General features: G+C 53.2%; 1 protein-coding gene across 1 annotated transcript; it reads left to right on the top strand.

The window, feature by feature from the left end:
• Positions 1-433: 433 nt before the first annotated feature.
• On the top strand, positions 434-2,771 carry RNF222 (ring finger protein 222). The gene is made up of 2 exons (XM_048965364.1): positions 434-607; positions 1,414-2,771. Exon 2 carries the CDS (start codon positions 1,445-1,447, stop codon positions 2,075-2,077), a length of 633 nt encoding a protein of 210 aa, XP_048821321.1. The 5' UTR covers positions 434-607; positions 1,414-1,444; the 3' UTR covers positions 2,078-2,771.
• Positions 2,772-12,399: the final 9,628 nt, after the last annotated feature.

Raw genomic sequence — 12,399 nt, 5'->3', positions numbered from 1 at the left:
CAAGTGGACAAGTGGAGGGGTTCCATCTGCCCACAAGCAGCAGATGGTGCTGGAAGCCTGCAGGCAGGCAGGAGGCGACAGTGACCAGAGCTGTGCTGTCTGGGTTTGTCCACAGCCATGCTGCTCTTTGGACTGACCATCCAGCAGTGTGGGGCTGGGTGACACAGAGGGGAGCGAGCACAGAGATGAGACCAGTGTGGGGATGGGGAACAGAGATGTGTGGTTGTGCACAGAGCTGAGCCTGTCCCTGCCACGGGGCCCTGCTGTGTTTGGGGACCAGCAGCCTGTTGTTTGATCCTGGGAACTCATTACAGGGAGGCCAGCAGGCAGCACTGTGCCACCTCTCCCTGCCCTCTGACGCCTTATGCCAGCTCCACACCCACTCCCTGGCAGGGTTCAGGCTTTAAAACTTGAACGGGTTCCTCCGCATTCACAGCCCGGGTGCTGCCCTGTCCCCGCTCCTGCCTTTACGCAACGCACTTGCATGAAACGCGCAGCCACCACCTTGCTGTTATATAGGCACCCCATTCCCAGCCTGGACGGTGCTGAGCACTGGGGACAGCAGTGGATTGGATGGAGAGGACCCTGCCCTGGGGTCCTGCAGAAGGTAGGGGTCTCTGGGGTGTGGAATGAGGGGCTCCTCTGGTTCTGTAGGGAGCAGCAGATCGCTAAACCAGAGCGGGAGTTGGGTCCCTCTTCTTGTAAGTGATGGCTCCTCGTGTTGGTGTGGCCATCGCAATGCAGGGGATGGCTCCTGGGCTGCCATGCCCACGTGTCCAGCAGCAAAACCTCTAGAAACAGCTGTGAGGATATCCAGGGTGACTGATGGCATGCAAAAAGGGGTGCAGATTGGATTTGAAAACACAGCATTGTCTGGAGAAACTGCCTTCTTCATAGAACTCCAGCTGCTGATCTTCTCTTGGAACTGAGCGTCCCTGCTCCTTTCTCCTTCTCCTTCTCCTTCTCCTTCTCCTTCTCCTTCTCCTTCTCCTTCTCCTTCTCCTTCTCCTTCTCCTTCTCCTTCTCCTTCTCCTTCTCCTTCTCCTTCTCCTTCTCCTTCTCCTTCTCCTTCTCCTTCTCCTCCTTCTCCTTCTCCTTCTCCTTCTCCTTCTCCTTCTTCTCCTCTTCCACCTCCCTCTCCTCTCTTTCTCCCTTCTCTCTTCCCTGAATGCTCCCTACCCTAAGAAGTGCTTCAGACCAAGCTGATTCAAGACTCTGAGTCCATGGTGCCCCCATTGTCCCTGCACCCCTCTATGCCCCAGGGTGGCACAGGGGACACGCCAGGCAGTGGGGCAGTGCTGTGACTAACAGGCACACACTGCACTCCAGCAGTGACCTGGCCATTGGGCTGGGACATCCCACACTAACCATTGCAACTGGGACTCCTATAACACCCCGTATCCCTGCTCACAGCTGGGAAGCACCCGTGGTCTGCAGAGCAGGGATGGCTGAGACCTCACCCAGCAAGGAAGGGGCCCCGGCCGAGTGCCCCGTCTGCTACGAGAAGTTCCACCCCCTGGAGCACACACATCGCCAGCTCAGCTGCGGGCACGCCTTCTGCCATGACTGCCTGGTGAAGTGCCTGCTCTCCTCCAAGCTGGACGGCCACATCCAGAGCAGCATCATCTGCCCCGTCTGCCGCTACGTCACCTTCCTCAGCAAGAAGAAGGCGCTGTGGCCGTCCAGCCCACGGACTCTGGAAGTGCCCCTGTCACCATCCTCCTTATCTCAGCTGACCAAACTGGAGAGCAGCAACGCCCTGGTGGTGCCCAGCCACTTTGTGATGCCGGTGCAGAGCTTGGAGCGGTGCAGCCCCACAGGCGCACAGGGAGAGCTGGCACGTGGAGCCCACATCTTTGTCATCAGCAGGTATGGGATGCCACTGGTGGACACGGACTGCTCCTCCCTGCAGAGAGAAAGCCAGGCGGAGACACGGAGCACCATGTCCTCCAGCTCAGCCCTGGGGCTGCAGTGCTGCCAGTCGCCCATCGCTCTGGCCGTGCTGCTTATCCTCACTGTGGCCCTGCTGGCGGCCGTGCTCCCTTGGCTGCTGCTGGTCAAGAGGGACTCACCGTGAGGAAGGCAGCGACTGTGATGATGGAGGATTGGCACTGATGCTGGGGCTGGCACCTTCCTGGAGAAAGCCCAGATGCAGCTCCAGGGGAAGTTTTCCCATCTGGCCAGGTTCCTGAAGATCTCTGGGTGCTCACATGCTAAAGGTGTTGCCTCATTTGTTTGAAATGTGGCTGCCTGAGTCCTTTTAGAGGGTTCCTTCTGTGTTTTAGTGGTATGGTGGGGCTGGAAGGACCCAACTCACAGCCCCCCCTCCCTCAGCCCTGCTCTCAGGCCCCCCAGAGATGTCCATGCTCCTGTTTTCACCATGTCTCTCCTGCCCTGAGTACCAGGGACAGGCAGCGGGCAGGGAGTGAAGGCATCAGGGCTGCATCAGGGGTGGCTTTGGGAATTCCATCCTGTCCCCACACCAGGGGGAGGTGTGGGCATCTGAGGGGTGTACACAAGATTTGGGTCCCCCTCTGTGCCCATTCCAAAAGAAGTCACAGTCGCAGTGACTGTGGTGCTTAGGAGTACACCTTGAGGACCTCAGTGCTTTCACAGATCCCTGACACACAGAGCAGGAGCAGGATGTCCCTTGCTGTCACTGGCAGGAGGGTGGCACAAAGCTCCTAAAGTGAGAATCCCACTTGCTGAGCATCAGGGGGCTGCAGTGCTCTGGGATCACCCAGAACATTTCAAGAGGACAAATAAAAACTGCCCAGTGTTAGAAATGCTGCTCAGCAGGAAGATCCCATTTCAGCCCTATGGCCATCTGTGAGCAAATGCAGGGCATCACTCATCCACCTGTTTCCATACCTGTGTACCGGGTGCGATGACACTGACCCCTGCACTGGGAGACTGCTGGGGAAAAGTGCCTGAGACACTGCACTGGAATGGAAATCCTATTTCATAAGAAATAATTACCTGACAATAACGCGTCCCTGCCTCCTCATTTAATAATTGCCCGTGTTATTACTCTGGATATTGAGGAGGTACTGGAGGGTGCCAGGGAGCCAACCCCTGGCATATAGGGCTGCTGAGGGGCAGGCAGGGCTGGAGCCCACTTTTGGCTGCTGCTGCTGGAGGCCGGGAGCCACTTGGCAAAGGACTTCAGCATCTCCAGGTCGAGAGGGACATCCTGGGGGGTGGAAGAGGGGACCAAGTCTGGGGGTGCCATCAGCAGGGAGAGGCAATGCCACGGACATTGGGTGGGGCCTGGGGGCATCGCTGTGGGTTTGCCACAGGGTGGCACTGCTTGGCCGAAGCTGGCTGCCAGGGCTGGCATGGGGACAAAACCGGGCTTGGGGGGTGGCAACCTGGGTCCCCAAGAGGGAGAGTTACAGAGCGCCCCCGGGAAAGCTGGCTGTAAGCCAACAAGGCAGGGTCTGCACCTCAAGCTGCACCCACGCTCTCCTGCTGCTCAGGGCCAGCTGATGTCCCTGTCCCCACATCCTCTCCAGAGCCACCAACCTCTGTTAGAGTCTGTGTGCATCTGGGATAGATATTCCCAGCCCTTCTTGTGCTGATGGACAAGCTGCCAGCATCTTATTTTCTTGCTGTTAATGTCATTAAGAAGCCAGTCCTTCCTGCGCCTTCCCCTGTTGCTAATCCCTACGGAGGAGGTTTGCAGCTCCAGGAAAGCCAAGCCCCCAGGTGCAGCACAGCTTCCCCCAGCAGGACCAGGACCAGGAGCATTACAGGGTGCTGAGGCCACTTGCAGCTCAGTGCTGAGTACTTCAGTGCTTTGATTCATCGTGGTGACCACAACACTGAGCCTACAGCTCACAGACATGCATTGGGTCATTGCCTTCTCTGCTGATATCCCACATCACCTGTGGTGGGGACACACATGCAGCCCTGTTTGCTCCTTCTGATGTCACCATCTGTCTGTGGATACAGTCAGTCACTTATGGCCACAATCTCTGGACAGCATCTCACAGAGTTACTGTAGGCTGCAGGCTCCTGCTTGCAATCCATGCTGGAAGCTGCTGCGACTTCTGGAGATGCCCTGGGTGCCCTGGCTCCATCCCAAACCCTTCTCCTTTTCTTTTTCTATTGCATGGGAAGGTCAGGATGTCCCATCCCTTATCCCCTGGTGACACTGGAGATCTGCTCCCCTGCCACAGGGTTGACCCCAGAGCATGGGCTTTTTTTCACAAGCAACCACAGGTTGCCCAAGGCAGGAGCCCATTAGGGCAATTACTTTCTGAGTGTGTTGAGGACGGGGCTAATGACTTTCCTGCAGGTAAGGATGGCCAGCCTGCGTGCACACAAAATTAAAGGTCAGCTAATGGCCTTGGGGTAGCAAAAAGATCAGAGACATCTTCCAGGCAACTCTGGAGGTGGAGACATACCCCTGGTGGGCAGGGGCTCTGCAGAAATGTGAGAGGAGAATGAAGAACTTAAACAATAGGGCAAGATGCTGGGAGCACTGTTGCTGGGATGGGAATGCTCTGCAAACATATGGCAAGAAAAAAAGTTCCACTTGGGCTGGGAGAGGGTAAAGAGTGGCCCTGGCAGTGTTTTCCTTTGCAAGGATGTTCATGTGCTCTGAAGTCCAGCAGGCAGCTGCCTGGGTGCAAGGCGAACCTGGCTGTGTTTGACCTATTGGTGCATGGCTTTCTGTACATGCTTTCATGCCCATGTATTTTATTTCCAGCAGCTACCAATACATGTGTGTGCCTGAGCTAAAAGCTTCCAAAGAGACGTTTGAACTAAAATCAAGTGGCTCACCAGACTTGGGGCTGGGGCATCAGTCATTCCCAGCGAGCTGGAGTACTGTGCATGCACCAGGGACTGCCTGTGGGGTGCTTCTAAAGCAAATGAAAGACCCCACAGCAATTGGGTCCAGCAGGCTGCATGATCCTGATGCAGCACCCAGCCCTCATGCTGCAGGCACTTCCAGGCACTGGCACTGACCAGGCAGGCACTCAGGGGCTTGTGCTGAGTGCCAGCTGCCAAGATGAAAGCAGGGATGTCTCTGCCAGCTCAGTGACTTTATAAAGGCCTGGAGAAAATTCAACCACCTGGCCTGGGAGCCTGCTGAGGGAGGACTCAGGTACAGGGGACATCTGCCCATGCAGGTGCTTCTGAAGATGCTTCTGAGGGTGCTCCTTCCCTCTGAAGAAAGTGGGGGTACAGATCCTATCCAACAGTGTGCCTTCTGCCTTTCTGTAAGAAAACCTTCCTGCACTTCTCCAACTGCTATAGGACCACCAGCACAGGCACTAGGAGGTTTAGTATTGTCTTTGTAGGAGGAGCCAAAACCACCCCAGTTTTGATCCTTCTCTCCCAAATAGGTATGAGTATTCAATGGGCAAAGAATAGTTGGGTGGTGATGGGGATGGATGGGCACTAAATGGATGGATGGAGCTTCAGCATGAGAACAGGGCACTAGATGGAGGCGTGAGGATAAAATGCTGTGGGAGATGGATGAGCACGTGGACAGGTGTTTGCATTTCTCCCTTTTGGATGGACAATAGAGAAACTGGGCATGGGAATGATACACAGGACCCTATAAGATCACCTCTAAGCCTTGCCATAACACTGTGGTCCTCATGAACCCCCTCTGCAGTTAGATGGCACCTGGAGCTGTGCACACACTAGGGCTTTCTTGTCCTACCCAACTGTGTGGGATGTCCACATGGAAAAGAGTGGCTGAAAATCTCAGGAGGCCGTGTCCAGAGCTGTAAAGGGACAACCAGAATAGCCAGCAGGCTGGCAGGCACTCCTGATGCATTTAAGATGTTCTGCTGCACAGTGTCCAACCACTGACTTTGTCACTCCTGACTCATCTCTCACTGATGACTCCATCCATCACCCTTGGCACGATGACTTTGCAGGTGGAGATGTTGTGCAGGCAATCAGCACAGCACGATGCTGGCTGGTCTACAGGGGTGCTGTTGGTCCCAGTGCCCCTCCATGTCAAATTCTTCCCTTTGTCTGTTTAGAATTGCTGGCTTAGTAACCCCCATCAGTGTGTGATGGAGAACACAGCTGCCCTTCCTACATTAGCATTACCTTTGCCTGGTGGCAGCAGGTCTATGAACTCTGGGTAATGGCTGCATAATGCATCATTAGCAGGAGAAGGTGGCACTTTTATGGCTCAGAGATGGGAGAGGTGGGAATTGTGCAGGGCCCAGGAGTGCTTACTGGCCAGGCATGCCAGCAGGCTCCATTAGGATTCAGCCTCTGAGAGCCCCAGTTCCATCAGCTGAAATCTCCGCATCAATAATTAAGAGGAAAGCTCCTCTGAGCTTCCTTCTCTCCCTGCACCCAATCCACAAAGGATGGGGTGGAACTGGCCTGGGCTGTCCAATTGGTGTGGGATGTAGGCATGGTGACAGTGACCCAGCTGGATGTCCCCATGCCTGGGTCTCTTCAGATAAGATCTTTCTGCCTCCATCTCTGGCACAGGGCAGCCACTTTTTCACGCTGTCCACCTGTGGTGGCACACAGGGCACAGCCCTAGGCAGAATTCCCTTCTGGAGCCTTGCATAAGAGTGGGGTTTTCCAGAGTTGGAATGGGTCTGGGGGTTAGAAGTGCACGAAGAGCTCAGCTGGTGTCCTGCTGGCACCTGAATGCCCATGGTGGGACCAGATGCTCCTTCCCTGGTCTGATTGCTTCTCCCATGAATATCACAGACAGCTATTTTTTTCATTAAAAAAAAAAAAAAAACTGCTACAAAAAGAACCAAAAACCTTGAATAGCTTCAGAAACTCCGCACTGATGGACCTGCATGAGAATTTTCTAAGAAAACCTTTTCAGCAGGCTTTGTGTTCAACGATGTGCCACTCTGCAACAGTGTATAGAGCTGGGAAACACCCATTCTTTGTCCTGGGAGTGACTTCTCTGCTGCTTTGTGCTGCCCATGGTCACCGTGCATGGGCAGATCTTGGCACACGTGTGCAGGAGCCCTTGCAGGTCCTCTGGGCAGCTGGGCTGATACCCACCCCGGGGCGTCAGAATGTATGCATGAGGGGTTTGTTCAGAAAGCCACAAGCCCCAGGGAGCACAGGGTTGTCAGCATCACTCAAGGCATGCTATCACCTGGAGATGCTCTTTATCTTCTTGTCCAACCGCTGGGCAAGACTCACCGGTTGCTGGTCACAGCCACTTCTCACCCCTATTGCTAATGATTGCGAGGCTTTCCAGTGAGCACAATTAGCTGCTGGCTAGCACTCCTGGATCCATTTGAAACCCAGCCAGGGCTCAGGCAGACATTAATGGAGCTCTGGTCATTAGTGGAGGCTGGGAAGTGAAGTGGCGCTGCAGGGGTGGCAAGAGGATGATGTCTTCCACCACCAGAACACTGCAAAACCACTGGAGTGAGGCTGCCACAGTCTTAGGATCTGGGGAAGTGCTTTCATACCCATGGATGGGGTGGTGCAGAAGCCTGTATTTCTGTGGCTTTCAAAAGTGCTAAACTTCAATCATCTTGACCTGTGGTGATTGGAGGTGCTTCCTGGGATCCCTGCAGACATTGCGTGTCAGAGGAGGGCTCAAGATCAGAGCCTGACCTTAACATGGGTCAGAAATGTCAGCCCCATAGTTTGGTGAGGTTGGTGAGGACAATTTCCAGTCGAGTTTGGAAGTTCTCCAAGGACGGAGATTCCCTCAGCTCCTTGCAATTCCTGTTCTGGTCTATGATTCCTCTCACTGTGATTTTCTTTTTTTTTTTTTTTTTTTTTTTTTAATTAAAACAAACAAACTTCTGTCCCACTGGATTTTTCCTCAGGCCCATTGCCTTATCTTTTTTTGTTGCACACCTCCAGAAAGAGCAGGTCTCCATCTTCTCTCCATTAGCAAGTCCTGCTGCATCCCCAAAACTAGGTTATTTCTGGCTGCCCTCTGCTTCCCAGAGAAAGCCAGGTCAGACACTAAAGACCTGAGCTGCCCCAGTGGCTCTGCAGCTCAGATCCCCATGTCAGCCCAACCACAGCATGGTGTCCCCATGGCCAAGCTCCACAGCAAAGCCTTGATTCATCTCAGCACAGCAGAATATCAGCAGATACCAGCAACCCATGGCAGCAGCAGTGGGTGAAGACAGCAAAACCAGCCTGCAAGTGGCAGTGCAGTGAGTGTGCAATGGGGTGGCATCAGGGTGGTGTCAGTGCTGCTAGGTGTGCAGAGCTGCTGCTTCCCACCCCATTCATCCATCCATTGCAGGGCAGCTGTAGCAGTGAGCGTTGGTGAGGATTAAATCCCAGTTGAAGCCCTGCTCAGAGTGATGCCAGCACTCAGTGTTACTGTCCTGGGGTTATGGACAGTACTGACAATTGCTGTTTCTGAAATGTCCACTGGTTTCGTGAGGATTTGTAGGAATCACAGAAGTTCTCTTAACCTGAGTTCCTTTGGCTTAATGACCTGTGGAGTGTCCTCTCCCACCACTAAATGTGAGTGCAGAAAGGCCAACAATGGTTGAATTTAATTTTATTTTAAAAAAAAAAAAAGGCTTGCAAAGGAGGAGGTGCCCCCATGTTTCAGAGAAGGGTTAATGCCACTGCTGTTTGCTATTGGTGCCCTGCCCCTGTGAATTATCCTACATGTTCTACCATGTTGTCCATCTGTCATTCACCCATATGCAATAGCCACATGTGGACAGAATTACCACAGCCATAAATCCCCCTTCACCCCTCACCATCAACAGTCAGTAAATAAATGCCTTTGAAAGGGAGAGCAGCAACTTTAACAAAGGAAAAAGGACCAACACAATGACATAAAACCAGAAAGGTGACACCAAAACAGTTCCTCCAGAACAGAGCAATGCACAACAGCCTTGCAAGGACCCTGCTGCGTTTTGCAATCCCAGGGCACAGTTTGATGGGTCTGATGCCATCCCTTGGTACAAGGATTCCTTGTTCCATGTTCTGGGACACTGAGGTAGTTCCAGATACATTTGAAATGTGAGTTATCTTGATGCTTTGAGGCTGTGGTGGTCAGGTGCATGCAGGGCCACCAACCTCCATGTTGCTTCCCAGGCAGTGCTGAAGGTGGCATCCCCATCTCTGCCCTCCTTCTGCAGGTCTTGTTCTTTGCATGCTGCCCTTGGACCTGTTAACTTGGCATGAAACAGCGGATGGAGGTGGACAGAGCGCATGCTGTGCCAAAAGACATCTCCATCGCAAGGCTAGGAAGGTCTTTTTGTAATGGTGAGGAATCCATCCTGCACTGGGGCAGGGCAGCTGCACACAGCCTGTATGGCAGGTCACAGGTCAACCAACAGCCAAGTCCTGATGCCAGTGTCATCCTGTCCACCAGCATCCAGAGAGAAGGAGCAATGGCAGCACCCACCTTCATCTCTGAGACAGGAGCTCTGGGATGGGAAACCACAATGGAGTGAAGCTGGATAAAGTTTTAAATGACTGGAAACTGATGCCTGCAATGGAAAATGTGGAACAACCTATCTGGTAGGTGTTAGATGTGGTTCCACACCACAAATGTCTTCATGGTAAGCTGAACACTTGCGGGAGGAGGAAGGCATGGACCTCTTCATCCCCTCTCACCTAAGATTTGCACTTGGAGTTAGCAGGGAGGCTTGTTTCTGCACTGAGCCTCCAGTTTGGCAGCTGAAACACTGCATCTTTTCCTATCCATCCTCAGCTTCAGTAGTTCTTTGCACTTAGACCTTCTGAGTCCATCAGTAAGTGCCATTAGAAAATGCCTGAGATCTTGGTGAGATCAGGTAAAATGTACCTAAGACCTCCATCCAGCCACCTTTTGTTAGGAAATCCCCTGTCCTGCCCCATTTTGTTGTCTCCCTCTCCCATTGAGTGCATTAAAGTACATGTGAGGTCCCAGGCTGCATGTCCTGCTGGTGCCATGTGCTGTGAGCCCTGCTCAGCCTCTTCACACCCTCAGTGGAGCTGGAAGAATTGGTCTGTGCTGCTGCCTGGATCCTGCAAGTACTCACCAAGACACTTTGCAGTGGTTCTGCTGCTGCCAGGCAGCTCCTGCTGGGCTCTCTGAAATCATGGCAGTGGTAGGAGGGCGCTCAGAGGGGACACGAAGGCATTGTTCAAAGGGTGCCTGCAGTACTTGTGCCCGGGGCGGCAGTGATGAACTCAGCAGGTCAATACAGTGCATCTTGCTCTGTGTGCTTGGTGGCAGGTTTGCAATGGAAGGTCTTTTGTTGAAGAGTAGCATGATGGAGTCCTTGTTTGGTGCTGTTCCTCTCCATCTGCTTGCTCCCCTACATTCACAGTCTGATCCACTTCAGTCCCTTATAAACAGACAATGGAAAGAGATGTGAATACCTTAACAAATCCTGCTGATGTCTAAGAGACTTGAGATCTCCTCAATATGGACATATAAAATCAAAACTCTGGGACTCAGGGGACCGTTGATCCCTGGATGAGACACAGAAGCACCAGCAGAGGTGACAAAGAGGATGTGCCCAGGCTCACAAGCACAGCCACTTCACTTTGAGCTGGGCACTGTGAGGCTCAGGATCAGTCTAGGCAGAGGAACAAGTAGAGCTGCTAATATTTTGTCACAGGAGGACTTCTTGATGATCTAGCCACACCACCAAAACTGGGGGCTGATGTACCCCCCCAATGCCAGCAAGGTGCAGAGAAGGGCATTGAAGGCTATTATAAGAGGAGCCAAGGCTACTGGGAGCTGTGGAGGATGACACCTGGGATGCACCTCTGCAGCATGTTGGAGTTAAAGCATCAGGCAGAGAGAGATGCAGTGAATTCTTTGCGGCAAGGAGCAGCCCAGATCAGGAGAAGGGACAGGAGGTGACAGGGACCTTGCACCCATTCCCTCTGGGTGTTGTCCTCGAGACGTGCCCAGGCAAGGGACAGACATTGAGTGGTGACAAAGCCCTCGGCCAGGCTTTGTGAGCTGGATTGAACAGGCTGAGCGCTAGCAATTAAAAATCCCAGAGCAAATAAAGGAGGGTGTTGTTAGCTGCTGCCCTTCCTTGTGTATTGCTGCAGTATCCAACTAGTGCTTTTTACAGGCTCTTATCTGGAGGCGCATCAAGGAAATTCCTGGAGGAGGCAGTCTGAGGGGCAGAGGGGTGGAAAACCCAGAAACCTGATGGTTTGGGGAAAGCTGAAGGGCCGAAAGCGAAGCACCCCATCAGGTGCACTGTGACACAGGCTGCATTTTGGCTGTCATCGCCCTCAGGATGAGAAATGAAAAAAAGTTAGTAGATAAAGGGAATATTTTCCTTGCTAATTGTGAAAGGCTTTATCAAAAAGTCACACAAGGAAGTATGTCCTGAATGGCTGATGGTTGGAGATCCCATCACTGGCAAACCTCCTGTGCTACATGCCTAGGGCTGGTGAGATGGCAGAGCTGAGGAGAGGTGAGCCCAGTCCCAGCCCTGGCAGTCTGGCACGTGCCCATAGGGATATCACTCCCATCTCTGCCTCTCCTTATCTCCTGTGTTGTTATAAAACCATTAGGTCCTTGGGGCAAGGGTTGTCTCTGGGGCATCCTGCTGTCATCATCACTGTTTGGTTGCCTGGCACACAGCTCTGAGCTGCCACTAATTAACTGGAGCAAATGGGCTCCAGCTGCCATGCCAGCAAGCTGATGGGGAGGAACACCCCCTTGGGACACAGGAAATCCCAGAACCACAGCATGGTTTGGTTGGAAGGGACCTTACAGCTCAATCAGCCCCATCCCTGCTCTGGGGTGGTTGCCCTTCACCAGATCAGGCGGCCCAGGGCTAACCCATGGCCTTGGGCACCTCCAAGGCACCACCCAATCTCTATGCCTGCTGGGCTGTGCCAAGCCACCAGGCACAGCCTGGACCAGCCTGAGATTAAGGGAACGTAATCTCAAATCTGGTGTTCCAACGTGGCACTTTGGACTCAGTTTCTGTGTGCTCAGCGTTTGTCACTGGGCTGTGCGTTGTTCCTCGTGACACAGCCTTTATTTGGCTTTTTGCAGTTCCCTGTTAGTTTGCTGGAAATATGCCCCCCACTGGAAAAGCCTTCCCAACCTGGGCAGTCCTGAAACTGTGACACATGCAAAGAACTGAGCTCAGCTTGGAGTACATCAGGTTTTGCTCCTCGCATCCCTGTTTGCTGCAGCCACAATGTTCACACCAGAAATCTTGGAGCTAAGCGACAGCCCAGCTCTGAGTTGTTCCTACTGGCACTTTGTTTATCCAGGCTGCAGTTATCATTACCTGACTCTCTACCACCAGGAGCTGTTGCATGGCAGTCCCCAGTTCTCAGCATCGTCTGATGGGAAGGCCAGAGTAGGTGCAAACCCCACTTCCAATTTCCACCTAAACCCCCTCTCCAGCCTCACCCTCCCAGGCTCATCTCATCCAACCCACATCCTCGTCCATCATTAATCCACCCCACAGCATTTGTAAATCT

This window comes from Lagopus muta, chromosome 18 (assembly GCF_023343835.1).
Source record: "Lagopus muta isolate bLagMut1 chromosome 18, bLagMut1 primary, whole genome shotgun sequence".
Classification (NCBI taxonomy): Eukaryota; Metazoa; Chordata; class Aves; order Galliformes; family Phasianidae; genus Lagopus; species Lagopus muta.
Note: the sequence above shows the minus strand (reverse complement) of the source record. Positions and strands in the feature narration are given on the sequence as shown.